Below are 21,371 nucleotides of genomic sequence, written 5' to 3'. Positions count from 1 at the left end.
GTGGCACACGTAAGAATGTAAGAAGCTGATTCCCTGCACAATGACAACAATAACAACAGAAAAGAGGGAAGAATTTGTGGCAGAATTAAAATAATATGCTAAAGATATTTACTATAAAAGAAGGCAGTAATGGAAGAATAAACAAGGTAACATTAAGACCTCCTGTATAGGGCTGGAGGGATAGCTTAGCAGTTAAGGTGCTTGCCTGCAAAGTCAAAGGATCCAGGTTTGATTCCCCATGTAATCCAGATGCACAAGGTGGTGGTGCATGCATCTGGAGTTAATTTGCAATGGTTGGAGGCCCGGACTTGCTCATTCCATCTCTTTCTGTGTGTGTCATAAATAAATAAATGAATAAATAAATATAAAAAACTAAAGGCCTACTGTATATAACAAACAGCAAAATGGCAGGTACACATCCTACGTGTTGACAATTAAAGTAAATATAAATGGACTAAACATTCAAATCAAAAGGCAAAATTAGAAGCCAAGCATGGTGGCACAGGTCTGTTTCAGTATTCAGGAGACAGGAAGATTTTTAATTTTAGCTAGCCTGGGCTACACAGTGAGTTTCAAACCAACCAGGGATACACAGTGAGACCCAGCCTCCAATAAAACAGAACATTACTCAACCACATTTACAAAGTACACATTTTAACTTCAATAACACAAACACAAATGCAAAGAATCTAAGGATTAAAAAAAAAATCTAAGGATGGAAAACTATATACCATGAAAATAATACCCTTAAGAGAATTATACTATACTATAATCTGACTGGAAAGTATAAACCTGAAAAAAATGCTATTAGAGACAGATAAAACATTATATAATGAAAAATGATCAAAAATGTCTGTTCAGATTCTTTGCAATTTTTTTTTTTTTTTTTTGAGGTAGGGTCCCATTCTAGCTCAGGCTGACCTGGAATTCACTCTGTAGTCTCAAGCTGGCCTTGAACTCACAGTGATCCTACCTCTGCCTCTCAAATGCTGGGATTAAAGGCATGCACCACCATGCCTGGTTTTGCCAATTTTAAAATTGGTCTTTCAATTACAGAATTTTAAGAGTTCTGAACACTATTTTAGAAACAAGTTCTTTTTTTTTTTTAAATCCATTGTGAACTTTACTGTATAAGAAACAAGTCCTTTACTGACCTATTATTTAAAATATTTTCTCCCATTCTGTAGGTTATATTTCACTGTTTTGATATGACCCATTGAAGTACAATTAAAATTTTTTTATTTTATTTGTGTGTGTGTGTGTGTGTGAGAGTGTGTGTGTGTGTGTGTGTGTGTGTGTGTGTGTGTGTGAGAGAGAGAGAGAGAGAGAGAGAGAGAGAGAGAGAGAGAGAGGAAAATAAATGAGAATGGGCATGCCAGGGACTATCCACTGCAAAAGAACTCCAGACACATGTGCCACCATGTGCATCTCGCTTATATGGGTACTGGGGAATTGAACCTGGCTCCTTACTCTTCATAGGCAAGTGCCTTAACCTCTAAGCCATTTCTCCAGACCCAAAGCACAAAATTTTTAAAAATATGATTTATTTATTTGAGAGAGAGAAAGAGGAAGGGAGGGAGGGAGGGAGAGAGAGAGAATGGGCATGCCAGGGCCTTCAGCCACTGCAAACAAACTCCCAATGCCTGCGTCCTCTTGTGCATCTGGCTTAAGTGGGTCCTGGAGAGTCGAACCGGGATCCTCTGGCTTTGCAGGCAAATACTTTAACTGCTAAGTCATGTCACCAGCCCCGTGAACCACAAATTTTTAATTTTGATGTTTAACTTTTCTACTTTGTCTTTAGTTGCCAAGCTTTTGGTGTCATAGCTAAGAAACCAATGCCTAACTTCTGGGCAGGGGAGATGGATCAGTGGTTGAAAGTGCTTGCTATGCAAGCCTGGTGATAGGAGTTCAGACCCCAAAAACCATGTAAAGCTGGTTACAAGCAGCTCACACTTTGTAATCCCAACACGTGTACAGCAATGGGAGTGGAGTCAAGAGAATCCTGAAACTTGTAGGCCAGCTAGTCTAGCATTGGTGGTGGCAACACAAGAGACCTTGTCTCAAACAAGGTGAAAGGCAAGGACCAACACCCACAACTGTCTTAAGCACTCACATACACACACAGGGAGGGAGGGCGAAGGAGGGGGAGAATGAAATACTCCTATGTTTTCTTCTAAGTATTTTATAGTTTTAGATCTTATTTTCAGGTCTATGCTGCATTTTTAGTTACTTTTGTGTATTATGTAAGATGGGAGTACAATTTTATTTATTTATTTTTTGTTTTTTTGTAGATAGGGTATCACTCTAGCCCAGGCTGACCTGGAATTCACTATGTAGTCTCAGGGTAGCCTTGAACTCATGGCAATCCTATTTCTGCCTCCTGAGTGCTGGGATTAAAGGTGTGAACCACCATGCCCTGCTATTTTTTTTTGCTTTTGAGGCCAGCCCAACAGACTGGCCTTTTATGAGAGGCAGGGGTGGGGGGAAGAAGGGAGAGAGAGAGAGAATTGGCATGACAGAGCCTTCAGCCACTGCAACTGAACTCCAGATGTGTGCGACCCCTTGTGTAAATGGGCGACATTGCATGCTTGCATCACTGCATCTGGCTTGCATGGGAGCTACAGAGTTGAATATGAGTCCTTAGGCTTTGCAGGAAAGTACCTTAACCACAAAGCCATCTCTCCAGCCCTAATTTTATGCTTTCATATGCAGCTACTAGGCAGTTCTGGTACTATCTGTTGAAGACTCTTCTTTCTTAATTGGTTTGTCATCATTATTGAAATCTAACAGTAGAGATTTATTTCCAGACTCTCAATTCAATTTTTTGTTTGGATTTTCAAGGCACAGTCTCACTCTAGCTCAAGCTGAACTGGAATTCACTATAGTCTCAGGGTGGCATCAAACTGATGGCGATCCTCCTACCTCTGCCTCACAACTGCTGGGATTAAAGTTGTCTGCACCATGCCCAGCTCAATTTATTGATTTATATGTCTGTTTATATTTTTGCTAGCCTAGTTTGGTCTCAATTAATACATATACATACACACATGCAAATCATGTACACCTGCAAGAAACATCTCAAAATAGGAGGAACTTTCCATGATATAGGAATGGGATAAGACTTCCTGAACAAAACCCCAGTAGCTCAGGAACTTAAACAATCACTCAATCATTGGGATCTCATGAAGCTGAAAAGTTTCTTCACAGACAAACATACAACAAGCAGAGCCAATGGCTTACCCACAGAATGGGAGAAAATTTTTTGTGGCTATACAACTGACAGAGGCCTAATTTCTAGAATCTACAAAGAACTAAAAAACCTAAACAATAAAAAGTCAAACAATCCACTCACAAAATGGGTCAAAACACTGGACAGGGAGTTCTCAGAGTAAGAAATACAAATGTCAAACACACACTTAAGAAAATGTTCATCATCCCTAATCATCAGGGAAATGCAAATTAAAACAACTATGAGATTTCACCTTACCCCCAGTAAAGATAGAAAACATTAAAAAAAATCAAATGAAAACAAATGCTGGCAAGGATGTGGAGAAATAGGAACCCTCATTCACTGTTGGTGGGACTATAAGATGGTACAACCACTATAGAAAGCAATATGGAGACTCCAAAAAAGTTGACTATAGAGTCACCAAAAGACCCAGTTATTCCCATACTGGGAATTTACCCTAAAAGCTCCACATCTCAGTTCAGAGAGATTTGCTCAACCATGTTTAAAGCTGCTCAATTTATAATAGCTAAGAGCTGGAATCAACCAAAATGTCCATCATTAAATGAATGGATAACCAAGATGTGGTATAACTACACAATGGAATTCTACACAGCAGTAAGGAAAAATGACATAATGAAATTTGAAGAAAAATTCTCAGTGAACTCACCCAATCACAGAAAGATAGTCATCACATGGTCTCACTCATCTGTGGCTCCTAACCTAAATCTGCCTGAGATGCTGACATACCTAATAAGCATCTTGAGGACTAGACAATAGGGAGAGTAGGGGACACAAAACTGGACCCAAATGGCAATGGTACCATAAAATTCTACATTCTAGAAGACAGACTAAATGGTTGAACCTTCATCAGATACCTAGAGGGTACACCTGAATTACATGGCGCTGGAGAGGGTATGATGAAGACTAACATTTATCTTCTTCTATTTTTTTTCTCTCTCTCCCTATTCTCTCAATCTTTTAAAAAATTTTTTTTTGTTTATTTTCATTTATTTGAAAGTGACAGAGAGACAAAGAGGCAGATAGAGAGAGAGAAAGAGAATGGGCGAGCCAGGACTTCCAGCCTCTGCAAACGAACTCCAGATGCGTGTGCCCCCTTGTGCATCTGGCTAACATGGGGCCTGGGGAACTGAGCCTCGAACCGGGGTCCTTAGGCTTCACAGGCAAGCGCTTAACCACTAAGCCATCTCTCCAGCCCTCAATCTTTTTTATATTACATTTTTCTTCCATCTTTTCCTTGGCACTGGCCTGTAACTCCCAGTACCAGCATGCGATTAACATCCACAATAAGCTGTTGATCAGAGTCCTACAAGGTTTTCTAGCAGAAGACAGAATTCTGTCAGAGTACTTGGTGACCCACCAAAGGGTAGTGGTAAGACCCTACTGCTGAAGACACCGTATGCTGTTGGTATGGAACATGGAATGACCTGGCTGGAATCTGGAAGAGAGTCAGTCTCCAGACAGTTAGCTTGTCTAGTGCCAGAAGGTACTACATGAATGACTGGGGAAAATGACCAACATCTGTCCAAGAAACTCACACAAGTACAATAATGGCACACAGCCATAGTGGGTAACCAACTGCTCTTGAGTTGGCTAACTGATCCACTTAGTGGAACAGAACCCATAGCTGGAGCTGGTAAACAAGTCAGAACCATATCCAAAAAAAAAAAAAAAAAAGAGCCCGCTTTCCATTATCAAGTTCTTACCAATCATGGGCTACAAGAGGGCATACACCTATTAAATTCTTTCTAAAATAAGAATGGTTATCCCATAGTGCTGAGTTCATTCTCTGTTGGAGTATTTGCTTCTCTTTTTTCAGACAGATGCAGAAGCTGGGGAGAGAATCAGCCCATCACACCTCACCAGGGTCCCAGATGAAACCATAGAGTAATTGGGGAAATGAGCAAGAGTGCTGCTGTCTTGGTGAACCTGGTACCAGTGCAAGGGTGAAGGAGATAGACACAGAGAACTCTTAACTCCTACCAAACCAGATATCCAGAGGCACAGAGGCTCCCAAGACCTCATCCCTGGAGCAGACCTAAAACAAACCCAACATGGCTCAGGGAAATTTGTGGAAGAGGGTGTAGAAAGATTGTTAGAGCCACAAGTTGGGACATTATGCACAGAGACATTGCCTCTTATCCATAACTGATGTCTAACCCCACAATGCACAACCCACATTCCCCAATGAAGAGGGTCCCTGCAGAGGGAGGAGGCTAATGAAGATACCAACATGGTTTGTATACACACTGTGTACCTAGCTAATAAAAAAAGAAAAAAATCAAGTCTTGATTTGGGGAGATGGCTTAGTGGATAATGTACTTAAGTACCTGAATTTGGATCCCAGAACCAGGTAAAAAGCCAGATATTGTAGTGCTAGCATCCATAATCTCAGCATGCCCATAAACTCCAGACCTATGTGCTACCTTGTGTATCTGGCTTATATAGATCCTGGGGAATTGAACCTGAGTCCTTTGGCTTTGCAGGGAAGCACCTTAACTGCTTAGCCATCTCTCCAGCCATCCAAATACATTTAAATGAAGAAAAGTTGTCATTTCATTATTATTAGAGTTATTAGGATAATGAAGCCTGACTGTGCATAGGGCAAAATATAAGGGGAACTGCAAAGTCCTAAGATAGAAAGGAGTCCTGGTTTTAGGACCCAGTGTGGAGCACAGTAGCCTTTGGTAGACAACATGGTCACAGAACTACTATCAGTTAGAGAAAATATGTCAGTTAACTGGGTTCTGGTTGTGTGGGGATACTACTGTTTTTCAGCTTCTGGAGGTCATATACTCAGTTATATATTGGGGTTGGTGAATCCCATACTTTGGCAGTGATGGCCATTTGAACCCACTCCTCTGACAGGAAAAAAAACCTTTGGGCAGTCTTGACTGCACACTTCCTTTCTTGGGTGAAAGACCAGTCTCTGCTGCCTACCTTGAGTTCATCTTTGCTCTGGAAGTTGTCCAGGAGGTGTTGGTAATGGGTATCACACATCTGACGGAGCAATGAGAGGAGGCAGGACACATACTCACCCTGGAGACCAAATGCCAAAAAAAAAAAAAAAAAAAAAAAAAGATAAAAGAGTTAACATAGTCTGTCACAGGGGCTGTGTTCCCCAAACCCACAGAGGGCAAGGAGAGAAGGGAGGGTTTGAGATGGCCCCAATGATCATGAAAGACAGGTGATTATTCTGTTCTTGAAAGTAAATTTTCTTTTCATAGAGGGCTTCAGAGTTTTAATAAGGCCTTTGCAGCATAAAGCTATTACCTTAACTTATAACAAAGGAGTACTGTGAGGTAAGGCAAATCTTCTCATTTTCCCCATAGGAACATTTTGGTTAAATAGTCTTTTGTTGTCATACTGAGAACCATACTGAGGTTTGTGGAAGCCACTTGGAAAAGGAAGCTTGGCCTTCTCTGGGCATAATTTGGACTGTCCATTTTGCTTGTATACGGCAGTTCTTCTTCAAGGACCTCCTGGGGATCTCCCAGAGTTTGGATGAGAGAGCAACAGGAAGGCAAAAGAGTCAGAACTGACCAAATTTGTAAGTTTTTCATATTTTCAACAGGGGCTCTTAAGGAAGCAGCTATTCTTCCCAGGTTCAGTGCTCCAGAGCACATGCTTTGGAGGAAACAAGCTTTGGGCTTTTAGGCACATAAGGATTTAAGTAAAATTATGAGACTTTTAAATTTCATCAATTTCCAGCTGGGGTATATGGAATAAAATCCTGTCTTAAGGGCTCAAAAGACCATTTTCTGGCAATTTTTGGCATGGGCAGCCAAGGGGACTCTTCCTAGACAGCTGCATCCTTAGAAAGGAAAGAAAATAGTACTTCACTTGGATGATTTTCAAATGTTTCAAAAGTCATGGGAAACTGACCATAGCTTTTTAGCTTTCCATATCTTTTCTAGGTCCCTGAACCATGTATGTAAAATTTATGTATGTGGAGATAAACTTCAATTTTATCTGAAAAAAATAGGGAAAAAGACAAATTTCATTTATTATAAGGATCAGGTAAGTATATACAGCATTAAAGCACAAAGTCTGGCATATAGGAGATACCCAATAAAGATAGTTATCATCATCAGCATTTTAATCTATCTAAAATGACTCACCTCATTAGTAATATTGGTCAAGTGTTTAAAGTGGGGTTTGAACCTTCTAGCAAGCACTGTGAAAGTCTTTGTCAGAAGGCTGGGTAGTCAAGACATGCCAGGATGTATATGTTTTTACCTACAGTGAGAATGCCTTCAACAGTTTTAACATAAGGGATTCACATGTTTCAATTTCTTCACTCTTCATCAAGGTTACTTAGTTCCTCCTAAGCTAAAGTTTAAGGTTTCTCATCAAGATAGTTCTTTTTAAAAGAATGTAGGCTTAAGCCAGTTGTCCTATCATCCCCAAATGTTTATTTTGAGCTTCTTTTAGCACCACTGGAGTTGTGGACAGATGGATGACAACTTCAAAGTTCCCCATTTGAGATCTTTGGCATATAATTTTTGTTTTGTTTTTCGAGGTAGGGTCTAACTCTTGCTCAAACTAACCTGGAAATCACTATGTAGTCTCAAACTAGCCTTGAACTCACACTGATCCTACCTCAGCCTCCTAAATTCTGGGATTAAAGGTGTACGCCACCATGCCTGGCTTGCATATAATATTTTTTGAAACAGTTTGCTGTAGGATCCATTTTAGCATAGATATCTGCTTGATTCTCAATTCTGACGCTCCACTTTCCTTAACACAGAAGATTTCAGATCATGCTCTCACTCAGCATCCTAAATGATCACACTCAGCAACACTACAGAGATCTGTGGGATATGCCAGTGCCTAAGGTAAAAACCAAATTTGTAGGTTTTTCATATTTTCAACAGGGGCTCTTAAGGAAGCAGCTATTCTTTCCAGGTTCAGTGCTCCAGAGCACATGCTTGCTCTGGGCAAGTTCCCTGTTCTCCCTGGCATGCTATAACTTTGCTTGATCCCATAGACAGCTTCCCCCAGCCCCAAAGAGAGCTCTGTAATCTCTTATGTTTTAGGTTAAAAATTTCACACAAACTGACTATCATGTTAACACCTCAGGGATAAGAAATCCACTCTGGGTATGATATGGGAGTGGGGTCAGGGGCTCAGGGTGTTGACTTTCTGTCTTTCCTAATTAATCACATCAAAGCACTATTCAGCAATGCCTCTAAATCTGCCATCCCATATTTTTCCTGATGCTACAAATTTATATACAAATATTATGAGAAAAACTATAATTTGTAGATACAAAAAAATTCTGAGAAAATTATTCTGTGCTACATATAATTTAGCAGACACTTATAAGTGATTGCTTAGAAGAGGTAGCCTTTTTCTTCACCTTCAGCCTCTTAGTACATCTATAGCACTGCTTCATTCCACATTATAGAAAATGGCCTGGTTTAAAGGCAAAGACTAAGAAAGCTACTGGGGAAAAGGCAACAAGAAGTATTCTCTGACTCTGCCTTAAGGTAGACTTCTGGAAGTACAAAACTAGCGATTTCAGAGTAGAGAGGGAGTTAGAGTCAAGAAGGAAGAGGGCAGCATGCTGACCATGCATAAGGGAGGCTGTGATAATGGTAGTGGAATGGTGAGATGGGAGTGATGTGGAGGAACCCCAGGTTAGAAAAGAAATCAAGAAAACCTGAATGTTAGTTACTAACAGTGATCTCGGCTGTGCACTGCGGGCACCGCTGCCCTCTTACCGCCTCCTGAGCATGTGATTTACTCATGATGGTGAGCAGAGTCTGCAAGAGCACATCCAGGAGGCTCTCCACCATCATCTCTACCTCCTCCATGACATCCGCCTCCTGGAGTGAGCAGCAAGAGAGTGCAACATTAGCACCAGGCCAAGCAAATGTACAGCTGGTAGCCTTTAATAAGTCAGCCACATCAGGACAAGTCTTATGAGTGGATTGTCAACACAGAGCTCTCAGACTCACAATGTGCAGTGTGCCAAGGAACCCAGGACAATGTCTTTGAGAGGAGGTGAAGCATACCTGCCACTGCTGCCCAGGCATGGTGGTTGGGGCCTTTTCCTTATCAACACCACCCAAAAATCTGAATTTCAGGCAGACACATTCATTTTGATAAACGGAGCATAGATCAGTGTCCAGAGTTAAAGACTTTCTTTGATTTCCCTAGTATAGGAGAGTATGGTCCCACTAACACTTTGAGAAGTGATAACACTGCACCCCAGAATGTGGCAGCAGCATCTTTGTGGTGTTCACGCACACAGAGGATCTCATTTTCCTGAGCACTCCTTGGCTGCTTTTAATCTTTGTGAACTGCGACTGCTGCCCAAATATGCCTATGGCTCTCAGTCTCTTACTGTTCCCAGTTCACCTGAAGGAATTCAATCCTAATACATCTTTCTCTGGCAGCCTTATAAAAACAACAGAACATGCTTTCTCATTACAAGCTATTTCCCAGCTACTAGAATCTTGGAAAAATCTGTTATCTTTTTATAGACTTCTCACATTCATTTCAAATGCTGTAGGTTGCCTTTAATTATCTTACAAAAGATTTCCATTATCCCTTCTCCAACATCTTTATACTACTATTGGTCATAATGTCCATTCTTCATGTATCCATTTACTATCATTAAATATTTACCATGTGCCATTCAGTGTTTGAGAGCCTGAATTTATAGAGGGGAACTAGAGACAGTATCTCTGATCGCATGGAATTTAAATTTCATTTTTCCTCTATCCATCCATCTAATATAATTATACTCTGCCCCATTCTACATGAGGAATTTGAATAGCTCATGGGGCTAAAGTCATCTTTCCCATCTGTCAAGGCGGTTATAACACTCCTGTGATAAATCTTTGAGTAGTTACAGGAAACTAATTATATTCAACTCTCTATTCCCCAAAATACAACCAAATAATGTCTTAAAGGTCTTTACTAGCCCCTATTCCTCCTTTTTTGGCTTCAATATTTCCCCTTCTTTCAGCAATAAGCTGCTTATTCTCACATATGACCTTGACAACTGTAGACATTATATAGTTGGTATGGCTTCTCAGAGACCTATTGGGAAGTAGATCTGCCAAGCCTTATCTGGAGCCAAGAGCAAATAATAGGGTCACTACTACCATCATAGTCACTCTGACAAACTGGGCCTCTGTCACCAGATGGTGCTTTAACGCTGGACACCACAGCTCCCTTCTGGGTTCCTGTCTCTTGCTCAAACCACATGTACTCTTTGTTTCAAATGCCAATCCTGCCCTACCTGGAGTATCTATGTTTTCTTCATTTGGAGCATGGCCTTCATTTTAAATGCACTTGAAGTTTTGTTTTCTAGGAACCTTAACTTAAAAAATGGTATCATAAGAATCCATTCTCATTCTTCATTTTCTTTACACTTTCCTATAGTTTTCAAATTTCTTATCCTATGCATTTCTCCTATTATCATAAAGCATATATAATAAATATTAAACAAATCCTTGCTATCATCCATGCTTGTCTTTACTGTTTTCCTACCTTATCCCTCTCCTTCTACTATATATATCCTTTAAGAAAAAATGGAGAAAAGAAAAAAAGGAAAGAACATTATTGGTTGAACCGTAAGCTCTAGAGAACAATTCTACCGACATATAGGGCTCAGCAACCTTGTGGGCAACACAGCTCTTGCATATCCTGACCTCATCTGGCATGGTATAGGAATACCATATGGGTGGAACCAAGCTGTTAGGAAGCAGAGAGAAGAGTCTGAATGCACAAGCTGCCCCTCAGTCTGGATCTCTCTCCTGGAGCTCATGCTTAGTATTTCAAGAAAACTTCCAGGAATCTAGACTTAGCACCTTTCAATAGAAACAGCATGGCACAAGGTTGGGCTTTCTGGTGCTGTGTGTAAGTAGATTTCTGAGTAGATTTGTGGTAATGCAACTTTTTAAAATACCAAGAATGTGTTGTACTGAAAAACTTGCTGGGCAAACACAAGCTTACATTTACTTGGGCACATTCCTGTAATCGATAAAGGCATCTCTGACTGATAGGTAAACAAAGTGATCATTGTTGTTCTGTCTCTCACTAAAGTATTAAGACCACAGCAGAGGTGAGTGGCAGTGGGTGTGGAATTACTACCAGAGAGCTGGTCTTGACGATAGAGAAGATGCTGCCGAGAATCCCTGAGCAGATCAGCAGCTCTTTCTGCTGCCTCAGGTGAAGGTGAATGTGATGGAGAACCACAGGAAGTAGAATGCGGCGAGATTCTGGGAAAGACAACATGATGAAGAAGCCATTTAGAGAACAGCTAGCTAATGTTAGAAGCTTGTGGCATTGTGGGACCTAAAAGAGGAAGGGTTGAGAATGGAGCAAAGGCACAGGCCACTCCTTTCTAAGAGTCTACAAGCCTAGTGCCTGGACATTATAAGCCATCTCATGACATTGTTCTTTTCATCTTTTCCCCTCAATTCTCATTTTATGTCCCTGAACTAATGACATTTTACATAGGATGAGTAGTAGAAGTCTGTTACCAAGAGAAATCTTTTTAATGATAATTCTCAAAGTCAAATATACAATTTATGGTGAAAACTTCATGTGACTGCCACATTTAGCAGGTGTTATAATGATTAGATTTGTAGGCTTAATATAAATTACTAATTGTTCCGCTTCATGCCATAGCTATATAATCTGGCATCCCTGTCCTGCATTTATCTTGCTAAACCACCAGATATGTCTCATTTCCCTCACAGGTTTGTTAGGTTGCTGTCTGGTATGTTCACAGCAATGAATGGGAAAGGATCAAAACCTGTGCTTGTCATAGCCTTTGATAATTAGCCAACTCTTACTGGTAATCCTACTGCACTGATCAAAATATTTCTCTTGGGCCGGAGAGATGCCTTAGCGGTTAAGGCGTATGCTTGTGGAGCCTAAGGATCCAGATTTGATGCTCCAGGACTCATAGTAAGCCAGATGCACAGGGGCACATGTGTCTGGAGTTTGTTTACAGTGGCTAGAAGCCCTGGCATGCCCATATTCTCTCTCTCTTTCTCTGTCTCTAATAAACAAATAACAATAAATATTTAAAAAATTTTTCTTTCTTCTCCATGTTACCAGATTAGTATTTTTATCAGGAAGAGATCATATTTGGAATCTTGAACTCAGGAAGGTTGAATTCTAGTTCATGCTCCCTTGCTAATTGTTTGCTAATTGATTTGGAGCGATTTTCCCCATCTGTAGAAGGGGGTGCTAATTGGCATCTTTCACAGTTACTTTACAGAAGTGATTAGAATACAAAGTAAAATATGTACCTGGCCAGCATCATTCAGTCAGGTTAGCAACAACACAAATAAGTCATTACATTTTAGATTTATTGTTCATGCTTAACAGAAATTTTAAGAAACCTAATACCTAGTGTTAGCATTTGTAGGTTGGGGTTGTCTTTCCTAGTGATAAGTTTTTGAGGGCAGAGCCCTCATAAGTGAGATTACTGCACTTTTAAAAGAGTCCTAAGAGAGCTCCCTCACAATTGCTGCATAATAGCCAAAGATGATCTTTAACTCCTGACTTCCTGCCTCTGCCTCCTATGTACTCAGTTTAATATTGGCTGGGTTTTTTTTTTTTTTTTTTTTTTTTTTTGAGGTAGAGTATCACTCTGGTCCAGGTTGACCTGCACTTCACCATGTAGTCTCAGGGTGGCCTCTAACTCATGGGGATCCTCCTACTTCTGCCTCCCGAATGCTGGGATTAAAGGCACGCACCACCACACCCGGCTAATATTGGCTGTTTTAAAAGTATAGTCTACAATATTCTATTATACCAGCCTGGTAAGAATAAGACAACACATCATGGGCATACCTCAGGGTATGGGTCTCCAGGGACAAATTGTGAGTGAGGCAGGGGGAGTAAGGCTTTTTCTAATGTAGTTTACTACATTACTAGACTTTAAGGGTCACTTATTTCTTGCATGATGGTTGATAAAACTGATCCTTTGATTACCACTTGGTAATTATCACTCTGAAAGGGAGAAACAACAATCTGACTCTTCTCAACTTGATTTACCTGAAAAAGAAAACAGGCGGCTGTCCACTGTCCTGGCGATGGACTGCAGCTTCACCACATCCATTGACTGCCCAATGTGCACAGTGCTGGGCATGCTTCCCAGTGTCCCCCTTACAAACTCTGCCACCTCTTGCACAGTAAACATTTGTAGCAGTTCATCAAAGATAGTTGGAAAAGAATTGAGGAGCGCAGCCTGCAAAAGCAAGGGAAGCTGTGGTTAGTGCAGTTAGGTCTACCTTTTACGCTCAAATGTATGAGGCGGGAAGTTTGAGAAGCCTGCCTCGGGGGAGCTCTTCCCTAGTCCTGGATATTATCCAGCTGGATTGCACTCTTGGAGCACAAGACAAGGCAAACCAAATAGGAAAAACAACAAGGGGTTTTATTGGGTCTTGGACTACTTGAAGCTTTCTTAACTTTTCCAGGCATTTGCAGGTAAGAGAAGAAAGTATGAACACAGTATACTCAATGTATCTGAAGAGCAGCAGCTACTTAAAAAAATTCATTTATGAGTGTATGTGTGTGTAGTGTGCATGTGTATGTAGTTGTGTGTGCATGCATGTAGAGGTCAGAGGTGGCCTTGGGTGTCTTTCTTGATTGCTCTCCAACTTATTAACTGAACCCAGAGCTTGTTGCTCTAGCTAGTCTAGCTATCCAGCTTACAGTAGAGAGTCTCTATTTCTGTCTTCCAAGGGTTGGGATTACAGGTGAGCCACCAAGCCCACCCAGAGTTTACATGGGTGCTGGGGATCCAAAGTCAGGCCCTCATGCTTGTGTAGCAAGTGCTTTATTTATTGAGCACCTCCCCAGCACCAGCAACAGTGAGTTTTCTTTATAAAATGGATTTAAACTTTTTGTCTCTCTGATTAAGCTCTTGATTTTCCAATTTTAGCTCCAAATGTAAGCCAGCAACCTTTCAAAGAAAGTATGGCAGAGAAAGCTGAGTGACTTCAAGCAGCTCTAGCTCAGCTCTATTCATAGCCAACAATCCAGCTTTAAGAGCTAGACTATGTTCCCAGAATAAAGATTTTTGTATGCAGTCATGTAATCTGAAAATGTATAAATTATCTCCTTCATATGTGATACATGGCCATCTCAAGTATAAAATCAAATGTATGGGAAATGTATGGATTTAGTCAACCATAAACTCTAGAGTACCAATGCTGATGAGACTACAGGCATACACTACCACACCTGTCTTTAAGCTGGAATCTGAATTTGTGTCTAATTCAAAAAGCTGCTCTCTTTCTCCTACAGTGCTCTGCCTGAGTACTACAGGTAATGTTGTTTAAGAATCCAGTGTTTCAGATGGCACATGCAAAGAGTGCATGTCTGTGTGTGAATGTTTATATGTATATATACTGTCCATATGTGTGAGTGTATATGTAGGCTTCTAGGACCTGAGCTCTGGTAGGACAATCTGATAATATTGACTCAGAATCTTTGGGAGATCAGATAAATCCAATCTGCCCATAACACTATTTGGCTGATGGTAGAAGGTATCCTTGTCCTCTATTGGGAGGAACAGATGGGCTGAGGGAGAAACAGGGATAGAAAAATGAGTTACTTATACTCATAAGTTTGAAAACCTTGGGGCATTCCCTTATAGAGTCTAGCACTAAAGTTACCATTTACTCTCTGACCAAGGGACCTACAGTCAATTGACATCAAAGAATAATACAGAGGCAAGTAGAAAATGAAAAAAATGGTAGACTAGTGTAAACTCAAATTAGAGTATAAACATACACTTGTACACTTGTATGATATGGTTAAACACACACATGTGTTGGTGATGGAATGAATGGACGTAAGAGGCCATCTGATCTTTGCTGACAGGTTTTGGCATAATTCGCTTTAAGAAGTCAAGGAAATATAATCTGCTAGATAAAATCTTGATACTTAGTTTACTAGAGAAAAATAACCCCTTTGTGAATGGAGTAATGAACCTTTGATTCATCCTAGTATGAGGCTGCACGGGAAAGTAACAGATTAGCCGGACAGGAAGTGTTAATATAAGGGAGCAAATTTCTTTCCAACACTGATATTCCTACTAGAATTTAACCCCATTATTTTAGTCAGTACTGTCCAGCTAGTCCCATTGGTTTTCAATTTATTATACTTTTAACATCTAGAAAGGATAAATCTTAGCCAAACATCTAAAAAATTAACACAAAGACTATCTAGGAAACAAAATTTCCTATGCCTTCTAAGTACAAAGATGTTTAAATACCTATAGTATGATAGTTAACTAAATTTGGTTTAAAGAGAGTTCACAAATTTGTGCTACTTTTCCAACATAAAGCCAGTAGGTGGTTTTCTACCTGGTAGCTAAGGCAAAGTTAGCTTTCAAAGAAAAAGCAGCATTTTGTTCTGTATCAAATGTTTCCTTGCAAACCACCCCTTTCCCAATACAGAAGATTCTGGAAAGGCTTCTTCAACTCTGGAATGCAAAAACAACAAAGCCGCCTGCAAATACGACTAATAAAACAGCTACAAAGCTTCCCACAGCTCACAGACCTGAGTGAAAAGGAGTGTTTCTGAGTTTCTGCTGTCCAGACTCAGCACAAACCGGATGGACTGGAAAAGTTCTTGGATGCTGGACCGGAACTGTTCCTCCTCCATCCCACATGTGGCTCGTGAGTACAGGATCCTTGACTGTACAATGAACTTGAAAAGGTACTCCAAGGCCTGGAAATGTGGGAGGAAAAGAAATGGAGAGGTGTTGAAGATATCCAGGAACTCACAGATCTGGACAGTGTAAAGAAACAACAAACTCTTCACTACAATCAGGTGACAGGTAGTTTCAATTATGGATAGGCACTTTATTTTTTAACCTTTTTCTAAAAAATCTGATTGTCACTAAGCAGCAGCTATCTGCTTCCTAAGAAGATAATCAAATAGTTTTACAACTGTGATTGCAGGTTCTAGAATTAAGAAGCTATAAGCTGCTATGGAAAGAGTTGAATTAACGAGCATTCAGGATTAAGAGAAAATTAAGCTTCTCTTTAATATATATGTACATGTTCATGTGCATACATGTGTTCACATGTATTCAACTGTTTGTGCAGGTACGCATGCATGTGTGTGTATGCTGGCCAGAGGACAACCTTGAGCATCCTTTTAGGAGGCATCCACCTTCTTTGTGTCCTCAGCACTGGTATTACAAGTATGTGCTACTATGCCAGAGGTGTTTCTTTTTGTTGTTGTTGTTGTTTTTGAGGTAGGGTCTCTTTCTAGCCCAGTGTGACCTGAAATTCACTATGTAGTCTCAGGCTGGCCTTGAACTCATAGTGATCCTCCTACCTCTGCCTCCTGACTGCTGAGATTAAAGGCGTGTGCCACCACACCTGGCTGCCAGGCGCTTTTAAATGTGGTTTCTGGAGATCAAGCTCAGGTTCCCATGTATGCAAGGCAAACACTTTGCTGACTGAGCTATTACTCCAGCCTTCTGTATTTTTAAAAAAAATTTTTAAAGATATTTATTTAATTGAGAGAGAGAGAGAGAGAGAGAGAGAGAGAGAGAGAGAGAGAGAGGGAGTGTAAGAGAGAGAATAGGTGTGCTAGGGCCTCCAGCCACTGCAACTGAACTCCAGATGCATGTGCCACCTTGTGCATCTGGCTTATGTGGGTCCTGGGGAACTGAACCTGGGTCTTTTGGCTTTGCAGGCAAGCACCTTAACTACTAAGCAATTTCTCCAGCCCCTAAAAATGTTTATTTATTTATTTGCAAGGGGAGGGGGGGGGAGAATGAATGAATCGATAATTGAATGAATATGGGCACACACAGGGTCCCTAGCCACTCCATGTATCTGGCTTTACTTGGGCACGGGGGAGTTGAAACTGGGTCATTAAGTTTCATAGGCAAACACCTTAACCACTAAGTAATCTCACCAGTCCTTCTCTGTATTTTTAAATATTTTAAAAATATTTTATTTATTTATTTGAGAGAGAGAGAGAGGGAGAGAGAGAGAGAGAAACAGGCAGATAAGAGAATGGAAACATAAGGGCCTCCAGCTGCTGCAATCGAACTCCAGACACATGCGCCACCTTGTTCATCTGGCTTATGTGGGTCCTGGGGAGTTCAACCTGGGTCCTTTAGCTTTGCAGGCAAGCACCTTAACTGCTAAGCCATCTCTCCAGCCCCTCTGTATTTTTTTTTTAAATGCAAGGCTCCAAAGGCTAAGGATATAAGTATTACTTTTTCTTCTGAGGAAAAGTCTTGCTAGATAGCCCAGGCTGACCTCAATTTTGCAATCCTCCTGCCTCAGCTTCTGGAACGATAGGACTATAAGTGTGTGCCACATACTTGACATAGCTACTTGCATTTATTCTACGAAAAAAAGAAGCATTTTAAGGAATTTTCTGTATTTTTGAGGTGTATCTGGGGTCTGTGATAGGTCCTGTCTCCTTATCAGAGATCAAAAAAATTTAGAGACAACTTGTCCCAGGTTGTATAGCAGTCAGTGGGCCTGACACATCCACTTTCCATCCCTTTCAACCATGATATCTGCCATAAATAGTTTATAAATAAAGTTCCCATAAAATGGTTTGGGAGTAAAATGTAATTTTGCTGGGTCCCTGCAACTTGACTATACTTATCAGTAGGGCAATTATCTCTCTTTGTGTATGGTGCGAGAGAAGGGGGCACACTTGCCTCTGTGCATGTGTGAAGGTCAGAGGGTAACTTTCAGGTTGGTCCTGGCCTTTCCACTCACTTGAGCCAGGGTTTCTCACTCTGTATCTTGCTCTACTGTTGTTCTTCACTGTGCTCACCTTGAGCTTCTGGGGAATTCTCCTGTCTCTGACTCCCATCTCATTGTCCAGTGTACTGGGACTGTAGAAGTCCACTATGGCTTGTGGCTTTATATGTGGGGTTTAGGAGGATCAAACTAAGGCTTGAATAGCTAGTGCTTTATCCCCTGAGCCATCTCCCCAGCCCGAGTAATTCTCTTTTAAGAGAACAGATTCCAGACCTAAGACAGTGGTTTTTAATTTTAAAATGCTACAGGTTTCCCAAATATCAGAAAGGTAGAGACACTAAATTAAAACCATGGAACCCAGCTGCTTGAAACATATGTAAGGAAACATCTCCTAAGCTTCCTTTCATGATCTGTCCATCTGACAAAAGGTTTAACAAAGCAAAGTTTAATGTTCTATAGTGCACAAAAAATGCAGTTGGTACTGGGAACTGTTAGTTTAGAAAAATTGAATCTTCCAGGTTTACACCAACAGAGTCTATGGAAGAAATTGCAGTGTGTGGTCTGTGATGGGTAATCTTCATTGTCAACTTGGATGAATTTGGAATCATCTAGAAGACACACCTAGAGGTGTTTCCAGAAAGATTTCACTGAGGAGGGGAGACCCATCCTAATGTTGGTGGTGCCACTCCATGGGCCGGGTCCTAGACTGGATAAAAATAGGAAAAGGAGAAATCCAGATGAGGTCTTGCATTTTCTTTCTCTGCTTCCTAGTCCATGCCATGGACCAGACCACTCCTGCTGTCATGTGTACCCTGCCATCATAAATAGCATTCCTTTGAATTCCTATCCAAAACAAAATCTTCCTTCCTAAAGTTGCTTTTTATTGGATATTTGGTCACATAAACAAGAAAGTAGCTGAAACACTGGCTTCACCCAATGCTAGAGCCCTTGTTCCAGTAGGCTTCTAATGTCAGGTGTCTAGAGAATCTGAAAAGTCTGTTAATTTCTAAATCTCGATAAATACTTGAAGGCAAATGCCTTAACTGCTAAGCCATCTCTCAAGCTTCCACCAACTGTGGGCTACAAAAGGGCCTACACCTATTAAATTCTCTCTAAAAAAACAAAGGTTATCCCATTTACCTGGCACTAACTTCACTCTCTGTTGGAGAATTTGCTTCTCTTTTTCAGATGGATGCAGATCCTAAGGAGAAAACCAGTCCATCACAACTCAAAAGGGCCCCAAATGAAACTATGAATAATTGGGGAAATGAGCAAGAGTGCTGCTTCCTTGGTGAACCTGGTACCAGCAGAGGGGTGAAGGAGAAAGGCACAGAGAATACTCAACTCCTACCAACCCAGATATTCAAAGACAAAGAGGCTCCCAAGACCTCATCACTGAAGCAGACCTAAAATGGACCCAATATGGCTCAGGGAAATTTGTGGAAGAGTTGGGGCCAAAAGAATGTTATAGCCACACGTTGGGTCATTATGCACAGAGACATTGCCTCTTATCCATAACTAATTTAATGGCTAATCCCACAATGCATGACCCATATTCCCTAACGAGGAGGGTCCCTGTGGAGGGGGGAGAACAGGGAGGAGACTAATGATGGTACCAACAGGACTGTATACACTGTGTACATGACTAATATTTTATATGTATGTATATGTATACATATATATATTTAAATAACAAAAAATACTTGAAGGCCAGGTTATGTGCTAGTGAAGTATGTTTATTTTATACTAACTCTTTATAGCTATACAGCAGAAAGATGAGATATTGAGATCCAGTTTCATTTAGTAGGTGATACTATATTGAAGTCACTGAAGCAGGAGGCATTTCCTATCAGAAATACTTTTAAAAACTGCATTTCCGTCGTGTGTGGTGGCACATGCCTTTAATCTCAGCACTCGGGTGGCAGAGGTAGGAGGATTGCCATGAGTTTGAAGCCACCCTGAGACCACATAGTTAATTCCAGGTCAGCCTGGACCAGAGTGAGACCCTACCTTGGAAAACCAAAACAGAACAAAACTGCATTTCCCAGCCAGGCATGGTGGCGCACACCTTTAAACCCAGCACTTGGGAGGCAGAGGTAGGAGGATCACTGTGAATTCAAGGACACCCTGAGAATACATAGTGAATGCCAGGTCAGCCCGGACTACAGTGAGACCCTACCTTGAAAAAACCAAACCAAACCAAACCAAAACAAAACCCCTGCATTTCCCAAGCCAAATGCCAAGTAGTAGTAGACCTTCCCTTTTATGTATTTTGGCTTTGTCATTCAGATGATTTGCTGAACTCAGTTGAGGGCAAAAGAGGGACTTCCACTTCCACAATGGACTGCTTATTAATCATAATGCTCTCCCATTACCTTCTCTTAGAGCACATAGATAAATCAGATGGCTTCTTGATTTAAGTCACATAAACAAGCAAAAGTATTCTCAGACTTACAGAGATTTATCAAAAATTTGGCACTGGGCTGGAGAAATAGCTTAGCAGTTAAGGCACTTGCCGGCAAAACCTAACAACCCCAGTTAAGTTCCCCAGTGCCCCCATAAAGCCAGATACATAAAGTGGCACATGCATCTAGAGCTCATTTCCAGTGGCTAAAGGCCCTGGTACACCCATTCTCTCTGTATCTCTCTCTCTGCTTACAAATAAATAAGTAAATTTTTTTTTTTAAATTGGCATAACTCAGTGTGGTGGTACATGCCTTTAAGCTCAGCATTTAGGAGGCAGAGGTAGGTAGATTACCCTGAGTTTGAGGCCAGTCTGGGACTGCAGAGTGAGTTCCAGTTCAGCCTGGGCTAGAGTGAGACCCTACCTTTCCCCCCCCCCCCAAAAAAAACACCCATAAGAAAAAATAATTGGCATGCTTAGGAACAGACTGTGCCCACTGGTGCAACAGAGACATGACTACTGTTATGGGGGTAACCAACTGCTCTGACTGGATTTGAGGCCCACTGCAAGGGAAGGAATTCATGCCTGGTGTTGAAAACTTAAGTCAAAAGCCTACGGCTGGTGAGGTCATAGATCTTAGGAGGAAAGCTACTACTGTTTAGCTAAATTGATATGTTGTGCCTATCAAATTCCCCTGTAAATATGTACGTTTATGCCCAAAGACTAATGCTGCTCCTCTTACTATTGGTCAAGTTAGTTCCTTTTTTGCAGTTGGCAGTGACTCAAAACTCATCAAAGTGCTGAGAATAAATGACTGTTAATTCAACACTAAATTATCCATCTATATTATCCCCTCTAAAGCTCAGAGAATGCTGCAGAAGTGCTGAAAGAAGAGCCAAAGGATGGAGAGGAGTGCTTTTGAATGCTGTCTTCTAGACATAAAGTGGCCACTGTATTCATGGCCTCATAATGACTATCATTACTTGTACCTAAC

At 40.9% G+C, this 21,371-nt stretch overlaps 1 protein-coding gene across 6 annotated transcripts in view; it reads right to left on the bottom strand.

The window, feature by feature from the left end:
- Dock3 (dedicator of cytokinesis 3) overlaps positions 1 to 21,371 on the bottom strand; it is a 455,655-nt gene that overhangs the window by 77,030 nt on the left and 357,254 nt on the right. For 5 of the 6 annotated variants that reach the window (XM_045136510.1, XM_045136514.1, XM_045136511.1 and 2 more), the window contains 5 exons: positions 15,791 to 15,961; positions 13,277 to 13,469; positions 11,357 to 11,484; positions 8,932 to 9,078; positions 6,188 to 6,286 (listed from right to left, as the gene is read on the bottom strand). In XM_045136510.1, coding sequence (XP_044992445.1) covers positions 6,188 to 6,286; positions 8,932 to 9,078; positions 11,357 to 11,484; positions 13,277 to 13,469; positions 15,791 to 15,961 — 738 coding nt within the window. The remainder of the gene's footprint in view (positions 1 to 6,187; positions 6,287 to 8,931; positions 9,079 to 11,356; positions 11,485 to 13,276; positions 13,470 to 15,790; positions 15,962 to 21,371) is intronic. The other variant, XM_045136513.1, reaches the window with a different exon arrangement.

The sequence above is a fragment of the Jaculus jaculus genome, chromosome 17, assembly GCF_020740685.1.
Source record: "Jaculus jaculus isolate mJacJac1 chromosome 17, mJacJac1.mat.Y.cur, whole genome shotgun sequence".
In the NCBI taxonomy this organism is placed as follows: Eukaryota; Metazoa; Chordata; class Mammalia; order Rodentia; family Dipodidae; genus Jaculus; species Jaculus jaculus.
This window is presented reverse-complemented; position numbering and strand designations above follow the sequence as displayed.